General features: G+C 44.2%; 1 protein-coding gene across 3 annotated transcripts in view; it reads left to right on the forward strand.

Annotated features, from left to right (window-relative positions):
- The first annotated feature begins 9955 nt into the window (after positions 1 to 9955).
- ENTPD3 (ectonucleoside triphosphate diphosphohydrolase 3) overlaps positions 9956 to 27410 on the forward strand; it is a 44076-nt gene continuing 26621 nt past the window's right edge. For all 3 annotated transcript variants that reach the window (XM_065933078.1, XM_065933079.1, XM_065933077.1), the window contains exons 1-4: positions 9956 to 10028; positions 10828 to 10879; positions 14572 to 14699; positions 22772 to 22889. In XM_065933078.1, coding sequence (XP_065789150.1) covers positions 10840 to 10879; positions 14572 to 14699; positions 22772 to 22889 — 286 coding nt within the window. In that variant the 5' untranslated portion in view covers positions 9956 to 10028; positions 10828 to 10839. The remainder of the gene's footprint in view (positions 10029 to 10827; positions 10880 to 14571; positions 14700 to 22771; positions 22890 to 27410) is intronic.

Raw genomic sequence — 27410 nt, forward strand, 5'->3', positions numbered from 1 at the left:
CAATCACAACCTCAGGTTGTCACCCAACGTTCTCTGAATTACTTGGCTACTAATTGGGGGTTCCCACAACCTTCTCCTCAGGTTTCATAATTTGCTATAGGGAAACACATTTATCAATTTATTATGAAGGATACAATAATGGATATAGGTGAACAGTCGGATAAATAAGTACTTAAGGTGAGAACCAGGAATGTTCCAGGGGCAGTGGAATTGGGATGAGCCACCATCCTGGCACATGGATATGTTTCCCAGCTCACTCTTCTTTGAATTAATTCATTTGGGCTGTGCTGGGTCTTTGCTGCTGTGTGGGCTTTTCTCTAGTTATGGCAAGTTGGGGCTACTCTCTAGTTGCGATGTGTGGATCCTGGACCAGGGACCAAACCTGTGTCTCCTGCGGTGGCAGGTGGATTCTTTACCAGTGAGCCACCAGAAAAGTCCCTACGATTGATGATTAACTCAATCTGCAGTCCCTCTCCTCCCAGGAGAATGGCAGGGGCTGAAAGTTCAAAGCTTCTAGTCAAGTTTGACCTTCCTGGTGACCAGCCATCCATGAGCCTAGCAAGACTTGCCTCATTAGAACAAAAGATGTTTCTATCACCTAGGAACTTCCAAGGGATTTAGGAACTCTGTGTCAGGAACCAAGAGCAGGGACCAAATATATATTTCTGACTACATCACAGTAACCAACAAAAGAATAAAAATAGAATGTATATATTCAAAACTGGTGAATGGAAAACAAGGAAATAAAGAAAACTCAATCTGGAAAGGCAGGAAAGAGGGAAAAAAGAAGCAAAGACAAAGAGATAAAGCACAGAAAATGAAGATCACTAAGTAAGATGATAGAAAATAAATAAACATGTATCAGCAGTTACAAATTTACCTTAAACATAGAGTGGTTTTAAGAAGTACATAAAACCTGCATCCCAGCAGAATCCAGATAAGATGGCTTAGGGACAATCCACGCAGGGAGGTGGGATTTAGGAAATAAATAGGCAAGAAAAACAGATAGAAGCTGTTGCTACTCTCAGGCTGGAAATGACAGGAGGAATAAGTTCTGTCAGATCTCAGAGTATGCTGGAACCCGGAGGAGAGATCTCCATCAGCCATGGAGGAACATGGCTTCCACCAGATAATGTAGCTTAGATGGAGGAGGGCGGAATAAGAAATATTTGACCTCTTTCTTCTCCATTCTTACAATCCTGCCTCCCACTGGCGACCTAACCATAGGCAGCTGGCAAGGGAGCTTGGCTGATGCAGTCTGTGGGCCAGAGCAGGGAAGAGAAGGCGGGGAATGTATCTGGGGTCAGGGCAAACAGCATGGCAATCTTCATACTGGATAGGAAGGACTTTAAGACAGTAAACCTTATTAGGAATAAAGAGGAATTTTGCTTAATGGTAACAGGAACAAGTCACAAGGTTTCTCAATATAAAAATAAAACACCACAGGGGTTATAAGGAGACAACAGCAAATATCCTCTCATAGTGGGAGGTTTTAAAATATCTCCCCCAGAAAGTGATAGACCCAATAGATGACATTTTTCTAAGTCTACAGAAAATTTGAACAACATAAAAAGCTTCATATAATGGACATATATCATCTTCTACTCCCAATAACTTAAAACATACAGTGTTACTGAAAATCTTACAAATGTCCTTCAGCTGGTGAATGGATAAACAGACTGTGGTATATCCATACAATGAAATACAATCCGGCAATAAAAGTGAATGACTTATTGACACATGCAACAATGTGGATGAACTTCAAATGCATTATGCTAAATAAAAGTAGTCAGACTTAAAAAGTCACATAGTTTATGATTTTATTTACATGACATTCTAGAGAAAGCAAAATGAAAGGGGCAGAAAACAGATTAGAGATTGCCAGGCGCTTTGGCAGTGAGGGGAGCGGTTGACTAGAAAAGAGCAGTAGAGGTTGCTAGGATGGTTCTGATTCTATTGTGGTAGGTAGTCACTGGCCTCTGTTCATTTGCTAAAACTTAAAGAACTGTACTCCAAAACCAGGAATGTTATGCATATAAACACATTTTCCAACTGAATCCTAAAAGCATTAGTCTATTCATGCTAGGTTGCTTCAGTCACGTCTGACTCTTTGCAACCCCGTGGACTGTAGTCTGCCAGGCTCCTCCGTTCTTGGAACTCGCCAAGCAAGAATACTGGAGTGGATTGCCATGCTCTGCTCTAGAGGATCTAGCTGGCCCAGGGATCAAACATGCGTCTCTTATGTCTCCTGCATTGGCAGGCAGGTTCTTTACCACTAGTGCCATTGGAAGTCCAATAAATTATCTACACATTTGACAAAGTACATGACCACAAAGGCAATATTAAAACTATCATACACACTAAATTCACTAACTACAGTACAATATAACTCTAAAACAATTATAAAAATTTTTGCTCCCAGGGAATTTGGGGCAGAATGGATACATGTATATGTATGGCTGAGTCCCTTTGCTGTTCACCTGAAACTATCATAGATTGTTAAGCTGCTATACTCCAAAACAAAATAAAATGTTTAAAAAAAGAAAAATTTCGCTCCCAAACCTCATACTTTAGGAAACTAAGAAAAGACATTTTAAAAAAATCAATGGGTCAAAGAATATCATAATATAAATCACAAAATATTTAAAGCTGAATAATGACAAAAATGTTCTTTATGAAAACTTGTGGAACATAGCTGAAGTGGCATTTGAAGTAAAGAGCATAGCCTTGGAATGTCATCTCAAGTATATGTATAGAAGAGTATAAAGTATAAAGTATAAAATTTTAACCATTTTGCTCAAGAAGTTAAAAAGGACAAGAAAGAATTTTAAGTAGAAAGGAGAAATTCTTTTTAAAAAATTAGCTGTAATTGTAAACAAAGGCACATTGTAAAGAACAATAAAACTGTGGCTATAGCCAAATAAGAAAACTATGAGAGTAATGTAGGAGCCAATCAGGTGGGAAAAAAGATAATTTAAAGCCAGTCAAGTGAAGAAGGAAGTTAGGCATATTCCAACAAGGAATGTATAATTTCATTCCCCTAAATCAGGTGATAAAAATGGAAAGAGATTGCAATCAAAATCGGTGCCCAAAGGACAAGTGAAGCGCTTGTTTATAAATCTTACCCCATGGAAATGCTTTGACTGGGCTGCCCATGCCTGCCCAGCCCCTGGCATGGACAGGACCCAAGTCTAAGGGAGGTTTAGTACGTGCCAGTCTATGACTCAGGTAGAACTGGCCTAGAATACAAGTTCCTCAGACCCCAACAAGGTTTTATTTTTCATGGGTTTTAACTCCCATGGTTAGATAGCATCACTGACTCAATGGATATAAATTTGAGCAAACCCCAGGAGATAGTGGAGAACAAAGGAGGCTGGCGTGCTACAGTGTATGGGATCGCAAAGAGTCAGACATGACTTATCCGCAAATTACAGCAACAAAATAGATAACAATATGGATAAATCTCAGGGGGAGAAACTTTTGAATGAAAAAGGCAAGTGGCAAAAGAATAGTATGTACAATATTAGTAAATTTTTTAAGGCAGAAAAAAAAATTAATTGGCCGAAGAAGATCTTTGAATGCCAGGCTGATAGACATTTCAGTAGGCAGTGAGACTTGATTGTTGAATGAATGAGTCATCAAAAGATTTTGAGCCAGAAACCCACTGTTGTGCTATAACAATCATCCAGCAGGTTCTTAAACTGGAGTCCACAGACAAAACTCAGGGGGCTTACATCCTTGCATGGGGCAGGGGGATACTTTTTTATCTTCAGGAAATGGAGTGCTTCCTTCAATTATGAATATAGTCAACAAAGCATAATGGTATTGGCAAGACCTGTGATTTTGTCACCAAAAGAAATCACAGCTATTTTCATGTCACATTAATGTTGTGTAGATGTCCTTCAATATCCTTTTACACTCATCACACTTTGAAATTAAACCAGGCATTAGATCTGCTACTTGACCTCATGACTTAATGAGTTAACAAAGAAGTACATACAACACAAGTCTGATTTTTAAAACATTTTTTAAATGCATTTCAACATAAAGATTTCCTTGCAATTCTATGTACTTCATTTTATACATTTAAAAAAAACATTTCTGAGAATGTCCATCAGCTTCACCAGACTGCAAAAAGGGTCCATGATTGCAAAAAAAAAAAAAAAAGTGAAAACTAAGTAAGATGGCTAAGAGGGGAAGGTGGGGCAGATCCTTGGAGGCTGTGAAAAAGTCTAAACCAGTGATAAGACAGCTGGAATGAGAGGGTGAAGGACAGGAGTGAACTCAATCCCCCAGGAGTCACTCATTTCCTGCCCTGACCCGGTACTAGAACAGTGCTTGGAACATGAGGCCACTAAGTCAAATTTTTTAAATGAATGGAAAATAGAAGTGGCGTGGAGGCAATTGTGAGTTGGAATATACTGGGTTGATCCACTGGGTGGGCTTATGAGTCAAAAAAGAAGGGTCAAAGGGGTATAAGGTGTTGCGTGAAAGCTGGGGCATTCAGAGAGGTCTGGCACCTGAGTAGGTGTAGGAGGTTGGGGACTCACAGTGAGCTACCGCAGCGGAAGGATTTATTCATCTGCTGAGCCTCTACATCACCTGGAATCACGCACTGATCTGAAGTTTTAATTTCACCCATCTGGTTCTAAATTGCTTTTCTCCTTTATAAATGAGACTCTATAGAGCCATTGTCCCAAAGCACATTTGTTAATCTTCCTGAATATCTTCCACAAAAGCATGTTGGAACGAGGTCTTTCTAGCCCAGAACGCTTAATGCAAGGCATGACTTGTCCTATATGATACCACCCAGGCAAGTCTTGGATCTGGGACCAGAATCATAAAATTCAAGAAGAGGCAATTAGATTTCATAATGGTTAATTTTATGTGTTAGCTTGACTGGATCTTCAAATGTTCAGCTGGTTAAACAAATACTGGCAGAATGGGGACAGTGTACTTTCTGCCTGACTGTCTTAGAGCTGGGACATTAGTCTTCTGCTAGCTTCACACATGGACTCAAACTGAAACGCTGAAATTACACCATCAGCTCTCCTGGTTCTCAGGCCTTCAGCCTCAGACTTGTTGAGCACTGGTTCTCCTGGGTTTCTAGCTTGTCAAAACAGCAGATCCTGGGACTTCTCAGACTTCATAAACACATGAGCCAATTCCTCACAACTCCAACTCCATATATACGTGTATATATATGCTCTAAATCATCCACATAGAAATGTTATATACCGTAAGTTCAGAGAAAAACTGTTTGCTTCTTTTGCTTTCCTTAATTCATTAGAGTAGCAAAAGAACATTAAGAAACATGAGGTGATGAATTTCAGTGGGATTTAAGTTTGGTTCACACAGTGAAGGCAGGAATTAAGGTCATCTGGGGCATATGCTCACACGCACACATCTGCTCCCCTACCTCCTTAACCACTCTTCATGACTTCTGGCAATCTGGCTTCCACCCTGAGGCTCCATTATTAGACCTTTACTCCTGGCCATCTCTAGTCTTCCTCCAAATTCCAACCATTCCCACACAATAATGATGTATATCTCTAGCCTTAAGCTTTCAAAAATAATGGAATCATACACAGATGCTAACTACTGTCTCCATTTCACAGGTTAAAAAAAAAACAACCAACAACCTGAGGATCCAAGAAGTCTAGAGATGTGTTCAAGGTCATGTACCTGCTGGTAATTAGAGCTGAAACTAAGTAGTCGGGTTTCCTAAATATCAGTTTAACACTCCTTTGGATAACCCAGTTGTCCCTCTGGTCTGTGAGCAACACTGAACTATCTCCAATTAGATATGCTTTGTTCAACTCAAAGACTTCAAGAGACTTCAAGCTGCAACATGCAGTCAGAAAGACAGCAGTAGCTTGTAAAAATGCTGAGTCTTAAATGGAAAACTGGGGGAAAGTATGTGTCATAGAAGATAGTCAAAGGGTTAATATCCTCCATTTGTAAGACAGCATCGTGTCCATTTGACTTATATTTATTGAGAACTTACTAGCTGCTTGACTGTGGTAGATACTAAGAATACCATGGTAAGTAAAAATAGCATGGTTTTTACTTGCATGGGATTTACCACCTAGTAGGCAGGGACAGACTCATCAGAAATCATTGTTGGGAAAGGCAGTCACATGCAGCTTCCTGCCTCCTGCCTGGAAGGGTTGCCCTGGGCCTGGAACACTTCCTCACAAGGACAGAAAAAGCCCTACAGCCTGTACCAGTCATACTTCTCTGCTTTGGAATATCTTCCCCTGCTCCAGGTTTGATGTGCTTTTTTGCTCCGCTTGAGCATGTGGCTCATTGGCCCTCAGGCATGTCCCCAACTTCCTGAATTTCAAACCCATATGGGGGACAGGGTGTACTTCACCTGCAGCAGAAAAGAGGTTCACGCACCACCTCCCTGTCTTACTCTGGGCTGTGGAGTGAGACCCGCTGACCACAGGGGATGGATGCTGACTGTTGAAGCTGCTCTTGCTCTGTCTCTTTATGGCGGGAAGTGTTGTTCCATCCAGAGCCTGTGTAAGTTCTTTCTTGGCAACCCTGACACCTGCAAACCATGCAGTGGGTTGACCCCCTGGTACTGCTGCTCCTGGTGGGAGGCAACAGGTGTCACTTGCTCCACAACTGCCATAATGAAACCACAGCTGAAGGGAAGAAAAGCCCACTGAGGGAGCATGTAACTCAAGGGTGGCTGTGACTGAGCTGAGAAGGAAAGTATAAACCAGAGTCAGTTAGGGAAAAATAAAAGAAGAGGCAGACACCACCCTGTCCTTTAGGCAAAGGCAAAGGAAAGTATGTGCAACTGCCCTATGGCAGGAGGAAATATATTTGAAAAACTGGAGACTTCCCTGGTGGGCCAATGGCTAAGATTCTACATTCCCAATGCAGGGGGCCCAGGTTCAATCCCTGGGCAGGGAGCTAGATCCCACATGCCACAAATAAATGTTTGCACACTGCAACTAAAGATCCCGTATGCCACAACTAAGACCCGGTACAGCCAAATCAACAAATTTAAAAAACTGAAAGAAAGCTGGTGTGCCCTCAGGGCATAAAGTAAGAAGAAGGATGAGACTAAAACAGGCAGAGAAAGGAAGGTTGGGACCAGACAGATAGTTTTAGCTTCTAGGTTATATTGAGGATTTGAGTCTGTATCGGTTGAGAAATGGATAGCACAGAAGTGTCTGTTAAGGACGGGGCTGACACAGTGAGACTTGTCTTTTGGAAAGAGGAGGGTGGTAGCAATGGGAAAATGGATCAGAAAGGAAGAAAGTGAGACCACTGCCCACGTCCAGGAGAGAGACAATGGTAGCTTAGACCAGTGGTTCTCAAATTGAGAAATTTTACCCCTCAGAAAACACTTGGCAATGTCTGGAGACATTTTTGGTTGTTCCACTATGTGTGGAGGGATGTCACTGGCATTTAGCAGGTAAAGATCAAGGATGTTACTAAATCATGATACAGAGAGCTGCCCCCACAACAAAGGATTATCTGGCCTGAAATACAAATAGAACCAAAGACCGGGAAACCCTTGCTCAGAATGTGGTGGTGGTAAAGATAAGAGTACATATTGCAGAGATAATTAAGAGGTTAATATCCACAGTAATTAGTGGCTGATTATGAGGAATGAGGGAAAGATTATCTAAGAAAACCCTCAGGTTGCTGGCTCGCCCAAGTGGATGAGCAGGAGTGGCTTCCACTGAAATGAGAAAATTTTGGAGGAGGTGATGATCTGGTGGGAGAAGATAAGGAATTCAGCTTGAAGCCTCATAAACTGAGATGACTTTTAAGACATCCAAAGAAGTCAAACAGCCAGTTCTTTAAGTCTACAGCTCAAGGGGGGAATCCTGAGTAGGAGACATGTATTGGAGGGGCTTTTGTGAATAGAAGAGAAGTTGTGGGCATGGATGAGATTACCTAGGAAGAGAGTACAGAGTGAGGAGAAAAGAGGGCCCAGGACTACTTGTTGAGAAACTCCTGGGAGAAGAGCACAAACTAGCAAAAAGCTTCTAGGATGCAGAAAGAAAACCAGGGCATGTCACATCCCAGAAGCTTCAAAAAGGCCTGTTTCCCCCACAGCTTCTCCAACATGGAGTATCATAGATCTTTTTTGGTGTTGTTATATTCATTTGTTTGTTGTATTTTTAGATTTCATATACAAGTGATATCAAACAGTACTTTGTTTCTGTCTTATTTCACTAACCACATTGCCCTCCAAGTCCATCCATGTTGTTGCAAATGGCAAAATTTTGTTCTTTTTATGGGTAATATCATACACACACACATACACATCACAGTTTCCTTAACCATTCATGTGCTGATGGACACTGAGGTAGCTTCCATATCTTGGTTATTATAAATAGTGTTGCTCTGAACATTGGGGTGCATGTATCTTTTCCAACTTAGGGAAACTGCTGGATCTTATGGTAGCTTTATTTTTAGTTTTTTTGAAGAACATCCATACTGTTTTCCACAGTAGCTGCACCAGTTTACATTCCTATCAACAATGTATGAGGGTTCCCCTTTCGCCACATCCTCACCAACATTTGTTTTTGTGTTCTTTTTGACAATAGTCATTCACAGATAGTTTTAGCTTTGCTACTGCTCAATTTAAAAAGTCTAATTTAAAGATATCAAAGTTTTAGGCCCAGGACACTCTTCTCAACTGCTGGGAAACCCTAGGGAATGTTAAGGTCAGCTATTCATCCCTTTGAGCCAGTGTTGACCCCAGGTCTAGGTGCAACGTCAGCAGCTCCTTTGGGTTTATGACCCCCTAGGTGCAGAGTGATTCATCTTTCAGTCCTAAGCCTTGTGTTTCATTGACGCACAGCGTTCAATGAAAAGAAGCCTTGCAAATCAGCAAGTATTTACTGAATGCCCCACTCTAGACTCTGTACAAATCCTGTTCAACAGTCCATGTCCATCAGACTTAGGGTGAACGACTGGTGCCCTTGCATGCCTGTGTGTGTGTGTGCACCCACGTACACATACCCAGCTTGGGACCCTCCTCTCTGGGCTCAAAGGTCTCAAAAAACAGGGGTACTGTTCTCTGAAGGCCCTTTCGTCTCATGAAAGGTTTGGCCCTACCTGCACAGGACAGAACACTAGTGGTGCACAGGACCTAGCTCCCAAGGACATAGTCGAGGTCTCAGCAATTCCTTTCAAAAATTCAGGAGCCACAAAGAGGGATGACTCAAGAGAAGCCTGCTTATGCATCTTGCTGGGATCATTCCAAGAGTCCCAGGGGGTCGCTCAGAGCGGCCACAAGGCTACCTACTGGTGCATTAAAAACAGACTCCTGGAGCATGTGAATGGCTGCATTTTGGTCACTTTTCCTATTTGGCCTCTTCCAAGAAGTGCTTGGACTGAATTTTGGCCTATAAAATGCAGTGAGGGACAGCATTGCTCAGTAACTAGTAAGAATGTCCCTGGGCATAGAGAAGGCAGTTCTGCTAAACTATCTGAGAGGGAAAGACTCTGCATTACTTTGCCCTCTTGCTCCAAGTGACCCAGGGTCCAGTCTGCTTACTTGTCTCACCTCTGCCATTTCAGGTGTTTACAGGTGTCCTCGATGTCACAGAAAGATGGAGCACCAGTGCACACCCACAGAGTGCCTAGTCTCTGCCCTGCCCTGACTCCACTTCCCCTCCACTGAGGCTTGGGGTAACAGTGGAGGAAACCAACAGTTAAGTCAAAAGGCTCTTGGCCTTGACACCAAAGAGGGCAGCAGTTAAAAGACATCACCCCCGCCCCACTTTTCCCAGGTAGGCCCGGGCGGGACGCTAGTGAAGAGCCAAGGCCCCGCTGCGGTTCCCAAACCTCCCCGCCCCCACTCCGCATGACGGTGATCTAGTAGAGGGAAGGTGAAGAGGTGCTTGGCCAGGACCAGGGGGCGGGCCCAGGACACGGAAGCCCCGCCCCGTCCCCGCCTCCGCCCCGCCCCCGCAGGAGCCCCTGGAGCTCTGGCTGCCGGCGGGCACTGCGGCAGCGCCAGTCGCCTTCCTCCGGTCGTCTGCGCACAGGTGAGGAGTGGACCCCGCGTCTGAGCCGCTGCAGAAGGAGTGGGAAGCTTCGTGGGGCTGAAATCTGGGAGGGAAGGAAACGGAATCGAATTCCTCAGGGGGCCGGAGGGAGGGACAGAAGTACGCGGGCCCCACGTCCTCGGGCCGTGGGGAGGTGATCCATGCGGCCCCCGGAGAGGTGGACGCGTCTTTAACCGAGCGCTTCTTCGGGTCCAAAGGAGCGCCGGGAGCTTGGATACCTTGACTCTGTGGGAATTCAGTCCAGAGTGGGGCCTCCTAGATCCTGGGGCGCTGGATGCTGGGGGCCCGACATCCTCTTGCAATGGTCGCCAGTCAGCAGCGACAGATACTCGTCCTGGACCTTGAAAGAGCGACCTCGGGCTCGCGAGCCGCGAACACACAAAGAAACCTCCCTTGCTGGCGTGCTTTGAGAAAAAAGCCCTGCCTCAGACTGTGAATGTTGATAATAGGTTGAAGATATGTTCTGCCCCAGGAGGTGTGTACAGGTGGAAAAATCTGCAGGAGAAGCTTGACTTCTTCGAAAATTTTTTGAATTTAAAATTTCAGCAAGTCTGTCCTTCCTTTTTGCATGGGGGGAGGTGGGGGTTGGCGAGAGATGACTCTAGAATATAAGCCCAGCTTTGGGTCTGCCTGGGAAGTTCTAGGTTCCTCTGGCCCCCAGCAGGCTTTCCTTTGGAAGAAGTGAAGTGGGTTTGTGCTTTAACGCGGTGCAAGTTTTCGGAACTTCTTAAGTCAGGGACCAAGTTCGCGCCGTCATTCTATGTTCTCTCACCTGCAGCTGGAAGGAGAGATGTTCACGGTGCTGACCCGCCAACCTTGTGAGCAAGCAGGTCAGTATCACTCAGCAGGCAGCGAGTATGATTTTGTCACATCACCCAAGAATCCCAGCTTCAGCCCACAGGCTCTTTCATCCACGTCCCCAGCAAATGACGGTTTAACCTCTTTGGTGGGAGACTTAGTCGTCACCGGGCTTTCGCCACCGGCATAAAGTAATTCTTTTCCTCAAAGCCACACAAAACAAGGACTAGCATGCTTGTTTCGCTTAAACGGTTTTTCCGGTTTGCATAATCCATTAATTTGGCCCTTGTGGTTTCCCTTACCCAGCTGTGTGTAAGGTCTGCTTTAGAATATTGTTGATTTTGTGATGAACTGTAAAGTACTTGGAGCTTGTCTCTCTTTCCATCCAAGTTGCTGCTGGCCTGGTGCCTACAGCATCCCTTCCCCCTCCCCTCTTCCCTCCCCTCCCTCCGCACCACTCCCCCCACCCCCACCGTGGTCAGTGTGGTTACCACCTTTTACTGCAGGCACATGGGTAGAATTTGCACACACACACACACACACACACACTTCTGAGCTTGTCCTGCCTGCCTGCTTGCCTGCCTGCCTCTGGAGCACATTTTGCAGTTGCTCTGTGTGAAAGCCTAGAAGGGTCTGGCTTCTCCACTCTTGGGAGGCACCTGGTAATTACAGTGTTCGTCCAGCCCTAATGACAGCACAGCTCTAGGCTGCAGTTCCCTAAATGAATGAGACCTGGTCTAGTCCATTTTGGTCTACGACAGACTTTTCTGCTGGAGCAAGACTTTGCTCAAAGTAATCACAGCTTTTTACCTGAAAACTGCTGAAGCGCAGAGGACTTAGGAGGCTAGGCTCGTGGCTGTGGTCAGGAGACTGCTTACGTATCACCCCCAGTTCCGCCCCGTGGACAGATGTTCTTTAGTGGTACCCCTAAATTGATATTCAAAACACTTTGATAGTTTAACACATATACTGTAACATCACACATGCAGAGTAACTTGTTACATTCCTTCCAAAGGACAAGTTTAACTTGGCAGATTAAATGTCTACCTTGTCTTATATATAACTGACCTGGCATGTGCACTGTGTAACAGTTGATGCAAAAGTTTGCCTCTGTGGATAAACCGGTTTCTGTCTGGGTCATACCCTTTGATCTGGAATCACAGAAAAGTGAGGCAAGACCCCTCCAGAGGCTCTGAAGGTTAACGCCACAGTGGCTGGCCTCCCTCCAGGTGCTATGACAAACGATTCCGCAGTGAGTAACTTGGTGTACAAGTCTTTTAACACACTTGGGACCAGTTCTGTGGAATAGATTCCCAGAAGTGGGATTATGAGGCAGATAGTATACACATTTGCAATTTTGATACATTTTGACAAATTCCCCTCCAGTTCACTCCCAGTGACAAGGTAGGAGAATTAAGGCACCTTGGACATCAGGATGTGTCTGTGGCAGTATTTATACTGCAGGGGAATCAGATGAGGTAAGTTAAGAGTTGGCTCTTCTGAGATATTGAGACCTACTGCATGACTGACCTCCCCAAGTAATGAGCACTGTGATGTGACTGGATATTGAGGTTGAATCTGACTCTATATGGTATTAAATACATGCTCTTTTTCTTCTATCAAGAAAATATCTCCTAGAAATAATGGAGTAGTAAAGAATAGCTTATGATGATCTAAAAGTAGATGTTCCAGAATAGGGCAGGTTCTACCCCATTGCTGTTCAATAGAACTTTCTGTGATGGTAGAGATGTTCTGTAATTACACTGTCCAATATGGTAGCCACTTTTGATTATTTAACACTTAGAAAGTGGCTAGTGCAACTGAGAAACTGTATTTTAAATTTTTATTTACTTTTAATTAATTTAAATACTCAATTGGTGAGACACATTTGGATTCTCTGAATTCAGTGATCTTCTTATGCTAGTGTTTATCATTCAGCCATTTGAGTGTCACCACTTAGGTTTATGCTGTAATAGTTCTAACAAGACTACTATTTAGTCAACATTTTACTCTAATGTCTTTTTATCTTTAAAAAAATTAGGTATAAGTTATATATAGTGATAGGTAGTGGTGGTGGTGGTTTAGTCGCTCAGTCATGTCCTAATCTTTGCGACCACATGGACTGTAGTCCACCAGGCTCCTCTGTCCATGGGATTTCCCAGGCAAGAATACTGGAGTGGGTTCTCATTTCCTTCTCCAAGTGATCTTGTGACCCAGGGATCGAACTCGGGTCTCCTACATTGCAGGTGGATTCTTTATGTTGGTAAATGCAGGAAACCAATGTTTGATTCCTGGGTCAGGAAGAGCCCCTGGAAAAGGAATAGGTTACCCACACCAGTATTCTTGGGCTTCCCTTGTGGCTCAGACAGTAAAGAATCTGCCTGCAAGTGGGAGACCTGGGTCTGACACGACTGAGCGACTTTCACTTCTTTAATATATAGTGAAATGGATAGATCTTAAGTTGTGTCCCTAAATCTGGTATTCTTGCCTTCTGGAAGGATTATGTTTTTAGAAAATGGACAATTTATAAGAATATTTTTTAGGGGAAATTGTATATAAAGGAGCTGGTTTGCTGTGATTTTTAGTTTTTTTCCAAAGGATTTTGGAAAGTTTGATAAATTTTGAAAAATGCACAAACTCATATACCCCACAATCCTATTTAGATATAAGAACATTTTCATTTCTCTAGAAAGTGCCTGCCCCAAACCCCTGTGCCATCACTGTTCTGATTTCTATCACCCACCTGTTTTAGAGAGTAACATAAATGGGGTCATTTCAGAAAGTTTCTTTCCTTCTATTCTTTTTTTTTTAAATAAATATATTTGCTACTTTATTTATGAAATTTTCATTAGCCCACACTGGTACGTTAAGACTCAAGTACATATTTGCTCACAATCATCTAGTTAGGAAATATTAGCTTAAATTTAGTAAGTAAAAATAGTCCATTATGATACATTGTATATTATCATACAATGCATATAATTATATAATTATCTTTACTTAGAGGCTATATTTAGTTGACGACAACTCATATGCTACTTTTTTTTGTTTTGCATTTACATGTTATGATTAAAATATAAAATATAAATACCAGAGATTACATGACCCCTTTGGGAGGGGACATGTGGATTGGGGTCTAGTTACTCTTCATTTGTAAAGATGTCTATGTCTTTACTATAGACACAGGGAAAATGACTGAGGTTGAATTCTTACTGGACACCCACACATCTTAGGAATTCAGACACATTACCATTTGTATGACAATGTCACCATGTACTAAACTTTATAATCATTGATTGTATCTGAAATACAATAGGAATTTCTTCTTATTTATCTGAGATTATTTTTTTAATGAAATATTGTATCACCTGCTTTAATAGAAAACTCATAATTTTCAAATATACATTGAAATAAATGTTATTGGAAATCATCTCAGGGACAACCAGTAATATGCATAACACACTTTGGGAAATACCAGAGAGCTAGACTATGCACACCCTCCTTGCAAACGCTGTTTTAGTCCACTCTTTGGAGGAAAGATATTCAAATGGGTATTTGAGCCCAGCTGTAGTTCTAAATGTTTGGGTCTCAAAAAAGCCAGAGGAAGTGACTTATGCATGCAGCTAAGCACCCAGTTAAGCACCCAATTCACAGATTCTACGAAGAAGGGCAGAGCCCTGTTCCTGATTCCCCCTCATGTGTCTTCTGGGCTTCCTCATTTTAGGCCTCAAGGTCCTCTCCCGAACTCCAGCCATCATCGCCTTGGTGGTCTTGTTTTTGAGCATTGTGGTGTTTATGGCTATCACACTCATCCAGACACACCAGAAAGAGGTCCTCTTTCCAGGACCAAAGGTAGGTGTGAAGGGGTTGGCACTGAAGGGAAGAAATGGGCTCTGGCATCAATGACTCTCAAGCTATGAGTTAGAAGAGAAGAAAATTCTTGCCCTTCCTCACCTCCAGCTGGAGCCAGGGAAAGGTGGGGTAAGACCCAAGGAGAAAGACTGGACATGCTAGGTTTGTGGTGTTCGAGGTGACAGACTGATAGTGGTGACACCTTCTCCTAGGATGATGTGGTCTTGCTTTGACTCCTGACTTTTGGAACCAAAGCAGGCTTTGTTGCCAACTTCCCTGGTGGCTCAGACGGTAAAGCATCTGTCTACAATGCAGGAGACCTGGGTTTGATCCCTGGGTCAGGAAGATCTCCTGGAGAAGGAAATGGCAACTCACTCCAGTACTCTTGCCTAGAAAATCCCATGGATGGAGGAGCATGGTGTCCCTGGGGTCACAAAGAGTTGGACACGACTGAGCGACTTCACTTCTACTTTCACCAAAGATTTACCAGCCTGTCAGTCTCCCCAGATGACCCAACCTTGCTCATGAGCAGAGACCAGGAGACCCAGGCTCTTCTTCTGGCCTAGCCTGGGTAAACAAAATCAAGGACCTGAAAAGTCTCCTTGATCTGTGCTGTGCTACGTCTCTTGAGTCTAGAAGTATGCCTTGATCCCTCTGACTCCTCCCCCCACCAAAATTACTCCGGACCTCATGCTAAGTTCCAGAGACCTCTGTCAGCCTTGACAAAACCATCCCCCAATGGATGGACTCTGGTAGACAGAATTGTACGTGCTCTCTGCCTTGGCTGTAAGGGTGACGGGAGGTGATCCCCTGAGGGAATGTCAAGTGAAAGGTGAAGATAATCGGTGAGTCCTTCAATTATTTTGAGTAGAAGTCAGCAAACTTCCTCCGTAAAGAGTCAGACAGTACATATTTTAGGTTTTGAGAACCACTTATAGTCTATTGCATATCTTCTTTTCTTTTTCTCTTCTTATGACTCTTTAAAGCTATGAAAACCACTCTCAGATGGAGGGCCATAGGAACCATGTTATTTGAATCTCATTTAGTATTTATCTTTGACCTTGGGTCTTTTCTATATCTTCCTGCTGTTAGGGACTGTTCATAGGCTATATTTGATATAGAGGTTTTTAAAAGATAAAAAGAACCGTTTTTGCCTTGACTCTGTGGTTGAGTTTGATCTACCATCCAGAGTCCACTTTACTAAAGGAGTAGAGGAAAATCTGTTTCTTTCTTTCTGTCTGTCTGCCTTTAAATTAATTAATTAAATTTTTTTTTCTGGCTGCAAAAAGAAGCTTGTGGGATCTTACTTTCCCAACTAGGGATCCAGCCCAGGGGCCCAGCAGTAAGAATGCCGAGTCCTAACCATTGGACTGCCAGAGAATTTCCTAAAATCTTTTCTAGATAATGGAATTTTGTTCTTTTATACTTTACTTAAGAATCTCAGCCTCCCATGAATAACATGAATAAAAAAGAAAAATAAAAGCCTCGTGCAGCTGTCCAGTGGTGAGAGGAAAACAAATTATCTGGCTGTCCAAAGACATTAGCTAAGGCCTAAAGAAGCTGTTTTCCCAAGCTCCAGGCACTGCCTTCCTCTATAAACTGTATAAAATCAGGAGTGCAACTAGAGGAAATACTATCTCCTTACTCTTTGTAAATTGCTAGTCAGTTGAGTGAGCATTTTTCCCTGAATAATCTCAGTGAAATCTTGTGCCAGCTATGGAAGATGGACAAGCCCTGTCACCACCATTTTGCAAGTGAGGAAACAAAGGCTTGCTCAGTGGATGGTGGGACCAGAACCTGAAACTTGAACATTCCTCTACCCACCGCCAGGGCTCTCTTCATTTCCTTCCAACTGTTCCTTGATCCTAAGTTCTGAATAGGGAGCCCAGGAGGAGATACTGGCCTCTGATAGGAAAACATGTCCTCCTTTGCACAGGAGGGGAGGAGGGGAGGACGGGCACAGAGACAGGAAGGTGCTGAATCGCAGGAGCGACTTGGGGGGCAAGTCCATTCTTAGACCCTAGTACCACCCTGTGCATGCATGCTCAGCCGCTTCAGTTGTGTCTGACTCTGCAGCCCTATGGGCCATACCCCGCCAGGCTCCTATGTCCATGGGATTTCCCAGGCAAGAATACTGGAGAGGGGTTCCATTTCCTCCTTCAGGGGATCTTCCCAACCCAGAGATCAAACCCACATCTCTTACATCTCCTGTATTGGCAGGCAGGTTCTTTATCACTAGCACCACCTGGGAAACCCATTACCGCCCTTAGACCCCATAAATCAAAGGAACCAGCTCTAGCTGCACTCCAGGTACACCTCTCCATGGGACAAGGGAATGTGCCCACCAAAAGCCATGCTTCCCCTTCTAAAACATGCTGGGGACCCCAGAATCCAGGGTCTGTGTGGGCCTTCCCCTGAGAGCAGACCTCACCACTGACCTGAGGGGTGGCAAAGGGGCAGCAGCTTGCAGGGGGAGTAGACAGAGCATGGGCATGGTCTGTAGTCTGAGCTAGCCCACCTTCTGCAGTCAACGTCCAGTGCATGAGGCTGTTCACACTGTGGATTTGCCTGTGGATGAGAAGAAGACAGGCGGCGGGGCGGGGGCGGGGCAGGACAGGGCAGAAGTCTTCCTTTGTACAAAAGGGTCTCTTGGGCCCTTCAAATGTGAGGGATAGGCTGGTTAAGACAGTTGTTTGGGGAGATGAGAGGTAAGTTCAAACTGGAGGGACATGGAGGAATTAGAAGACCTGAAGAGTAAACTGAGGAGAGAAAAGTGGGTTCCAGAGCAGTGTGGAGGGTGCTGTTGAAGGAGACCACACATGTTTAGTTCCACTGTGTCAGAGTGGTTTCCCTAGTCAAAGATGCCTGTGCAAGACTGTCATCTGGGGGTGACCCCAGGAAGCACTGGGGGGTGGAAGTGAGACAGAAGTGAAGGCAGTCAGTGGAGGGGCTGATACCCAGCAGGTTACCACTGTGGGCAGTTGGGACTGCCCTGGGAGCCAGTGCGGAACTCACCTCAGGGATGAAATCTGTCATGGGCATACAGAACACCTGCCTCACAGTCATCCGAGTCCAGGGCGTATTTACACACCAGTTTCCATTGGTCATTGGTTGAGGGCTGCTCCCTGGGGGACATAAGCTCTCTAGTATTTCTGGCATATTGTGAGCTCAGGTAGGCTAGGCCAATGGAGACAGCCTTCAGGCAGGTAGAAAGTACATAAGTGGACATCACAGGGGTGAGGTCTGAGAGCTTGTGGGTGGGGAACCCTCAGTGACTGTCACCCCGTAGGTAGATTATTTTCATTCCCACTTTGAAAATGAGAAAACAGAGGAACAGAAAGGGAAAATAGCTTCCTGCGATTACACAGATTAGAAGTAACATAACTGCCATAGAAGGAAGAAAAAAGCAGAGAACAGTGGCCTAAGACAAGAGTGTGGAAGGATCAGTATGTATATCCTCATTAGCAGACACAGTTCAGAGAGGGGACTTTTAATTTCTTCAGCTCCAGCTGTAGGAGAATGAGTTCTATGACATTGGAATATTGGCTCAGGGGCTCATCCTGTTTCACTGAGAGAGTTAGGTGTGAGAAAAGACAGATGTTGTGGGCCAGCTGAAGTGGAGTGGAATGACAGCTTAGAAGGGGCCCCTTCACATGCAGCTTTTCTCAGGCTGTCCAGACACCTGTCCTTCTGTTGTGCAATGTGTGCTGGGGGTGGGAAGGGCAGTGTGGAAGTGGAGGCAGTGAATATTTTAAAAAATGAAAAAATATATAAATTTTTCACTGTTTATGTTTTCATACCTTGCCTTATCTTGCCTTTGCATGCAGCTGGTGGTTCTGAGGGTCCAGCTCCATGGTGGTCTGCCTATATAGGGAGCCCTGGAATGTTCCTCAAGACATGAGAGGTCAAGATTTCTAGCTATTAAATCCAATGTTGGCCCACCTGACCTTGTTTTATCTGAGTGTTCTATTAAGTTCAATTCAGTTGCTCAGTCGTGTCCAACTCTTTGCAACCCCATGGACTGAGGCACACCAGGCCTCCCTTTCCATCACCAACTCCCAGAGTTTACTCAAACTCATGTCCATTGAGTCGGTGATGCCATCCAACCATCTCATCTTCTGTCGTTCCCTTCTCCTCCTGCCCTCAATCTTTCCCAGCATCAGGGTCTTTTCAAATGAGTCAGCTCTTCGCATCAGGTGGCCAAAGTATTGGAGTTTCAGCTTCAACATCAGTCCTTCCAATGAACACTTAGGACTGATCTCATAGAGTGGAACTATTAAAACTTAGGCAACAATAGAAATATCCCCAGTCCCTTTTTCATTGTTACTGGTTTGACCTGCTCTATCAGCTTGAGGAATAAACATGACAACATTGCCTTTGTTTTTCACCTACCCTGCCGCTTTATTATCATTAAGTCTGATATCTTCCTCTTGAGGTTTTACCCTCCCAACCCCCTCACAGTTGCTTGGAAGCCCTGAAGCCTCTCAATCCCGTCTGATCAATATCCCAGTGCCACTGTCACTACCGCTTGCACCCACATGGCGTCACTGGTGAAGAAGGGCAGGCAGAGTCCCAGGTTTCAGGGACACTGCTTTTCTGCCATGACCTGCTCAGGTCACATTAGAGCCCAGGTTGGATCACACAACTCTCCAAAGCACAACAACCGAACCGGGCGGTGTTAAAACCATTTCCTTCTAACCCTCGTCCATTCTCAGTCATCAGCCTGGGTATCAGGTACCCTGTAGCCCACCCGGGTTTACCTCTGGGAAAACAAGAGTTGGGTAATTGGTTTATTCCTTTCTAGAAAGCCCTGGCTCCTTATTCACATTGGTCATTCTCCTCTCCACCCAGATCTGCATACCACTTAACTAAGAGTTTGCTTTCAAGGGTCTTTTGTCTGACCAAGTCTGCCATACCATACCAGGCACCTTCTTACTAATCAGTCACCGTGTTAAGACTTGTTTTTCTTCAACAAATATCACATATTAATGCATCTATATGGAATCTAGAAAGATGGTACTGACGAACCTATTTGCAGAGCAGCAATGGAGACACAGACATAGAGAACAGATTTGTGAACAGAGTGGGAAGGAGAGGGTGCGACAAATGGAGAGAGTAGCATGGAAACATATACACTGTCATGTATAAAATAGATATCCAGTGGGAATTTGCTCTATGACTCAGGGAATTAAAACTGGGGCTCTGTGACAGCCTAGAGAGGCGGGACGGGGTGGGAGGTGGGAAGGAGGTTCAAGAGGGATAGGACATAGATATACCTATGGGTGACTCATGCTGACGTATGGGAGAAACCAATACAATACTGTAAAGCAATTATCCTTCAATTAAAAATACATTTTAAAAAAGACTTGTTTTTCTTGGAACTCAGTGAAAGTATAGGGGCTATGAGTACAGGTTTGAGAGTCAGATTCCAGCTTGATCCCAAGTCTGTGACCTTGGCTAATTTTACCTCTGTGAGCCTCAGTTTTCCCATCTGTCAAGTGGAGATGATAATAACACCTGCCTTATAAATGCGACATTAAGGCCCTTTCTGTAATGCCTGGCATATTATAAGGGTTCAGCAAATGTTTATTACTATCCCTATTCTTATTATTATAGTAAGAGTAATGATGATGATGATAAACACATCTAAGAAAGCTGATCATGTGATCTTTGCTTTTGCTTTTCCTAGACGCTCACACAGTCCATGACCACGGGTTAATATGGAAGACTGTTTTTTTTCGGTTGACCCACTGAGTGTGTCTTCAGTTCTGTGTCAGGCCATGTGTTTTTTTCTGACAGTGCGTTAAACAGAGGGTGCCTTGCTGCTTTTCACCCAAACATCACCCACTTCATTGAACTGAATGAAATTCATTCTCCTCTTACACCTTCCTCCATGGAACCACATTGAGTTGCACTGATCTAGGCAAATGAACTCTGAAAACCGGTTACAGACCAATTTTTCCACTTCTGAAAATGCCAGTGAAAGATGGGGTGGGGGTGGATTGTGTTAGTGAGAAGTAGCCCTGGACCTGGAGGCTGCCCCTGTCAGTACATCAGCAGGTACCCAAGGGGCTGCCATTTCTCCTGCAAACCTCAGAGCAAAGTCTCTGGCTGCACCCACTGTGGTTAAAACTAAATCCCATTTTTTCTGGAGTTACAAATGAAAGTGAACATTCTTCTTTTTTCCTGATCTGGGCCCAGGAACCCTAAGCGTTCTTCATGAAGGGTTGGAATAAAGAAGATTTGGGAGTAGACAGTATGGTATATTGTGGAGTGGTTGCCTTCTTATGCTCACTCTCCTATCAGTACCTGGCCTGGAGGGGCTGGCGGAGGGGTAGTGAGCAGGTTGGCAGCAGAGGGAAGGAAAGAAAGCACTGACATGGAGGCTCAGACCTCTGGAGTGCCTGATTTCCTTCAGTTTCAACCTGTGCTTTAATCTCATGGGGAGCCTCTGCCTGGAACAGACTGTGAACAATGCCTCCCTTGTTCGCCATAGAGGGGTGTCATGTCAAGATCCCAAACAACACGCGTCATCAGACTGAACAGCCAAGTTGAAGAGGCTGTTCAAGTTCAAATACCAGTGTACACAGCGTGTTCTAAATCTTAATAGAATGAGGAGCTGGAGTAATACTTTTTTACTTGCTCCTATTTCAAATGAAGCAAGTGTTCATGGCAGAAAGTTTAGAATCAGGGGATTGGATAAATGAATTACTGTACGTCTTACAGTCAATGTGATGAATGTCTTAAAAATCACATAGGGAGAGATGTTCTTGATATACTTTCCTAGTAAGAAAAGAGCACTGGAGAAGCTTCTGTGTAATATAATCCTGTGTTGATTTAAAAACATATGAACCATAGGTGTATATGTAGTTGTATGCACAGAAGACCACTGGAAAAGATATATAACAAGGTGTTAAAACAGTAGTTGGGTTTGAGGAGTGTTATTCACTTTTCTTTCCTCTTTTTCTTGCTTTGTAATTTTATTTATTTTGCTTACTGGTTTTTCTATGTAGCCTGAATTTATTGAACAGCCAGTAAGCATCAGGCAGATGGTCTCCTATTTACTTCCGAAAGGAAGTTGTCTGCAGATGATGGAATCCAGAGAGCTTAGGTCTCTTACACAACATCGGAAAAGTAGGAATCCATCCGATTTGACCTGCCTCCAGAACCCAGCGTCATCTTCCTCTCTGAGACAGGCTAGGCTAACTCAGTGGCAGAGGAACTGGGGAAAAGCTGCCGTCCAGAAGCCTCTGACGCCCTAGGCTGGCTCCAGCCCAGCCAGATACTGACCTAGGCCAGCATAACTCATTCCCCTGCCCCTCGGCTGCTCCTGCATGCTCTGTCTCAGGCAAGCCTGGTCCAGGGCCTGGGCTGGGCCACACCTTCAAGCAAAGCTCTCTGGTAACTGCCTCAAGCTGGGTGATATGGCTGGCAGTACCCTCCTGTCCATTCTTCCACACATGAGTCACCAAAGTGAGATGATATATCAACAATCTTTTGTATTTTGGTTTTTTCCTCCTTAAGTACTTCCTTCCATGGTTTCCTATTGGTTGCTTATTCCCAGGCGGATAGTCTTGGAAGTTTGGAGAAGAAATGGTAGCAGGTGACTGACTATTCATTTTCCTCCTGAGACCCAGGTGGCTTCTGACCTCCCCCACTTCCACCCTGCGGAATCTGGATGAAGGGAAACCAGGAGATTGTCTCTGCATGCACAATCCTTGGGGTACTCATCTTTAACCTTGGCTGCATTTCGGAATCACCACAGGAGCTTTAAGAACTGTTTGTGCCTGGGACAATTGACAGAGATTCTGATTTAATAAGCTCCCTAAGTGATTCCACTGTGAACCAAGGCTGAGAACTGTGGCCTGGAACACCTGACCCATCTCCTCCCCACCCCTTCCCTCCAGTCTACAGAAACAAAGTTGGTTTGGAGAAGATAGTTTTTTCTGGTCAGGTTCTATATAAAGGAAGCAGTGTGGGTTAAACTCTTGGGACGACTCAGGGTTCTCTGGGAAAAGGAGTTCTCAGAGAGGCTGAGCCTGTAATTAACTCTCCGTCCCCCTTTTATTCAGTATGGAATTGTACTTGATGCCGGGTCTTCCAGAACCACAATCTACGTGTATCAATGGCCAGCAGAGAAGGCGAATAATACTGGAGTGGTCAGTCAAACCTTCAAATGCAACGTGAAAGGTAAGGCCCAAGGGAAGAAGGGAGCATCCTTTGGAGGCCTGCAGGGGTCCTAAAATACTGCCTGGAGGCGAGGAGTGAGCACTGGGCTGGGCGTCAGGGAAATGAGACCTCTTGTTAGCACTGCTACTCTTCAGTACAGTGACCTTAGGCTAGCCCCTTCCCTTCTCTGGATCTCAGATTTCTCATCTGTAAAACGGGAGGCGGGGGTGTCAAGAACTGTGAATGGTGTGATACGGATACTGGTGAAAGACCCAAAACTTCTGTCAGAAACAAAGGAGAGTTTATTACTCACACAAATAGCTATAGCCCAAGGATCAGCATTTTCTTGTCCTGGTTCTCTGAGCCCCAATTTGCACAGGGTGATATAGAGAGTGCCAGATGGTACCTGCTTGCACAGTGGGTTGTATTACCAATAAGGAACCCTGAGATTAGAGAACTTGAAAGATTTATAATGGGCGCCTGCCTTGCTCTGGAGGGAAACACTATCTGTGTCTTCTTAGCCTGTTTATTATGCAAATATCCCTGAACAGACAGTCCAGAACAACAGCAGTGAGTGCCTCTGCTCATAAGATATTAGAAACACAAGAAATTCATGGAAAATTATATTCCAATAGGAAAATTATGTTCCAGTTGGCTGTGTATGGTGGGAGGGGAGGGTAAAAAGAGATAGAGATGGGCCATCTGTAAAAAACAGGCTTGTGTGGCTCTGTTCCAGTAAAACTTTCTTTGTGGACCCTGAAATTTTGAATTTCATATAATTCTCAAATGTCACAAAAAATTATTTAAAAAAAAATGTTCAACACCATCTAAAAATAATGCACGAATATCTCAGTTCATAGGCTGTATAAAAGAAGGTGGTGAACTGTATATGGCTAGGGAGTTGCCAACTCTGAAACAGAACGTTATCAGTGTCTTTAATGACCCTCCGTGCACTTCCTGCTTCCTCCACAATATATCCTGAATGTTATGTTGACTATTTACTTGTTCTTTTTTATAGTTTTGTCCTTATGCATTTAGTTTTTCCTGGTTTTGGAAATGGAATCAAGTGCATATTTATACAATTGGAAGCAAACATTTATTCTGTAATTTGCTTTGTTCGCTACCACTTGGTTTTTAAAATGTATCTGTGTTGCTATGAGTACCTGGTTCATTTTTCCCTGTTGAGGGATATTTGTATTTCCCTGGTTACTAATAAGGTTAAGTATCTTTTTATATATTTATGACTATTTCTGTTTCTGCAAAATGCCTGTTCATGTCTTTTGCTCATTTTTCTACTGAATTGCTTGACATTTTCCTATTGAGTTGTGGAATTCTTTGTCTGCATTCTGAATGTGAATGCTTTGCTATATTATTATTATGTTGTTGCTAATATCTCTCACAGTTTATGATTTGTCTTTTTAGTTTTTCATGTCTTTTGCCAAATAAAAGTTCTTAATTTTTACGAAGGTAGAGTTATCAGTCTTCTGCCTTTTCGTTTGCTCTTTTGCATGTTTTATTTAAGAAATCCTTCCCTAACTTGAAGTCATAAAGATATTTTTCTATAAAAGTTTTGAACTTCCCTGGCAGTCCACTGGGGATCACAGGTTCAGGCCATGTGGCACAATCAAAACAAAAAAGTTTTCTAAATTTGCCTTTTACAATTAAGTCTTTAGGCCACATAATCAAGCCCAGTTAGTGAGTGTATATGTATGTGCCACCCTCTTTAGAGCACTATGATTTTTGACTTGGCCTGGATCTTCCCAACCAGTGTACAGGATAGGTTACAGGGATACCCTCAACCTAGAGGATGAGTTAGACTCTGGGCCAGTCACCCCAAGCAACTTCCTTCATTTCCCTCAATAAGCTGCTCAAATAGAATACCCTCTTGCAGATTGTGGTATAGAAAACGTTGGGAAGCAGAATTAGCCTTTCCCGTAGAGAGACCAGGAGTTGTCTCTGGATAACCAGGGTGCACTCTGACCATCTACCCTTCCATGGAGGACAGCCAGGAGCTCGCTGATCCTGGAACATAGCTGTCACAGCTAGGGTCTTAAGGAGCAGATGCGCAGACAGAGGCTGGGGTGCAAGGGAGTGATGAGTGGAAGAGAGGCAGAAAGAGGAGGATTGCACAGAAAGAAAAGTCAGATTGCAACTCAGGCAAGGCAGAGCTCCAGCCAATTAGAGGTGTCCTGCACTGGGTATAAATGGTCTGAAATGACCGGATGGTGATTCCTCCTGTCACTGTCAGTTATTGGATGTTGCCAACTTGGGAAGAAGGTGTTGACCAAGAGTTTTCTGTAGCTAAAGAAAACCCTGAAGGAACTAACATCTGAACACTAAGTCTTTATTTGAAGGGGCATCTGTGTGGCACTTCTCTTGGCTCCTCACAACAGGGAACTTCGTGTCTTCTGAGAACTGCTTGCATCATTACCTGCACTTCACCAGCAGCAGCAACCTTTCTGAAACTTCAGCCAGAGATCCCATCTCTGTGCTCCTAACTTCTGAGCTATCTCTTCACTGTGAAGCATGAAACAGGATGCTTTTTTAGGAAAGACAGACCAGCCACTCCAAGCAGAGATGATATTGTAGGACAGTGATTAAGACATCACCCTCATCCCTACTATAAAAGTTCTGGAAACTTATCTGAGCTCTCTGCATCATGACTCCCTCATCTCTAAAATAAAAAGCATAATAACAGTAATACCCACCCCACAGGAATGATTTGGATTAAATGACATAATATGTATAAAGCAGGTCCATGGGATTTTTCAGGCAAGAGTGCTGGAGTGGGTTCCCATTTCTTCCTTCAGGGGGTTTTCCCGAGAGCTTGGCGGGCTACAGTCCATGAGATCACAAAGACTCAGACACAACTTAGCAACTAAGCACTGGCACATACAAAGCAGGTGGCAAAGACCTGGCATACAGTAGGCACTCGATAATTGTTAGCTATTAATTATGTGGCACCACACTTTAGAATTCCCAGTGGATATGCTTGCTAAGAGGCTGTCTTAACATAGTTGTAAGATCTGCCTCTAGCCCCGGGGGGGACAGTTTAGCCAAGTCAGTCGTGATGGCCTCAAGCTGTAGGAAGAGGTGGCACTTTCGTGGGGAGGGACCCGGGCAGTCTCTCAGGGGCAGGGGCCCTTGGCCCACCCTGGATGTGACTGAGGGGAGGAGCAGGGTCATGGAGCCCACACCACATCCATAAATGGATCGTCTCTTTGATCACAGTAGCCTCAGGGATCCATATATTCTCGGAATGACCAGAAGACCACAAACTACAGCTCAAATAACAGAGTTGAAGTTTGGCAAGTGTCATCCACTGGAAGACAAGTGGCTTTGCCAAGCATAATTTGGGTTTCTAGTTTCTCAGCTGCAGATTTCCCCAGGACTCCCCTGGCTTGGCCAGTGTGAGGGAGTGGTGAATGTTTGCTTGCCTAGCAGTGTTCCCTGAATGGCCCAGGGCCTTAGAAATATCTTTCTCAGGGCATTCGTGGTGGGCGTCAGTCCTCAGATGCTTCTGTTTTCTGTGAGTTCAGTGGGTGCTGCCTTAGCTCCTGGGCGCCATGCCGGTGTCTGTTACTCTGGCTGCTTATTTTAAAGCCATTCTCTGAGGGTCACTGGCTCCTTGCCTGTCCCTCATCTCTTGTGCGGGATGCACTGCTCAGGCTTCCTGCTGCCTTCTCTCAGAGGTAAAAGTCATGTTTTCCCTTTACACCAGCAGTTAAAAATTTTTGCAACTCCACTGAGACTAGACTTAACCATCTCCACTGAAATACCTTCAAAAGTTGCTCTAGGGACCAGATCACTATAGCATTGAAAACCGTCTTTTGCTCAGAACATGTCTTTTGCTCCTGTCCCACCTCAAGTAAGTCTTATGCCAGCTGTCCAACCCTCTCTTCTCAGACTGGAATAGCAGTTTTAGCTCTTTCGTTGGAGTTTCCCAGTATCCCATGAGCCTGTGAACCCAATCTCCTTTTCCCTCTGGGAGGCTAAAGGGAACCTTATGAAAACAGGTCCCTGAGGGACATGCTCAAATACTCCACATTTCAACATTCTAGCAATGCTCCTAACCAGTTCCTGTCCAGAGATCAGTTCTTGCAGAAATATATTTTGTTTGCTCTAGACTGAACTACACAATCCCCTTCCTATAGTGTGGTGGGCTGATCTGAAAATCTCACTGATTGATTGATTCATATATTTAATAAATATTTATTTGGGTGCTTGCTATTTGCCAGTAACTGTTCTTGACACTGGGAATTCTAAAATAACCAATGTACAAAATGTACAATGTACAAAATGTACAAAGTCTCTACTGTTATAGAACTTACAGCCTAATGAAGGAGAAAGCAAATAAATGGGTATATGATGTCAGTCAGAAATGCTGGGAAGAGAAACTAAGCCAGCTAGGTGGATAGAGAGTAATCATGCGTTTCATGGGAGAGCAAAGAAGGTGACAGCTAAGCAGAGACCAAAGTGAGATGAGAGGGTGAGGCACGCACGTGTTTGAGGGAAGAACGTGCTAGCAGAGGGCATGGCAGG

This window comes from Muntiacus reevesi, chromosome 4 (genome assembly GCF_963930625.1).
Source record: "Muntiacus reevesi chromosome 4, mMunRee1.1, whole genome shotgun sequence".
Classification (NCBI taxonomy): Eukaryota; Metazoa; Chordata; class Mammalia; order Artiodactyla; family Cervidae; genus Muntiacus; species Muntiacus reevesi.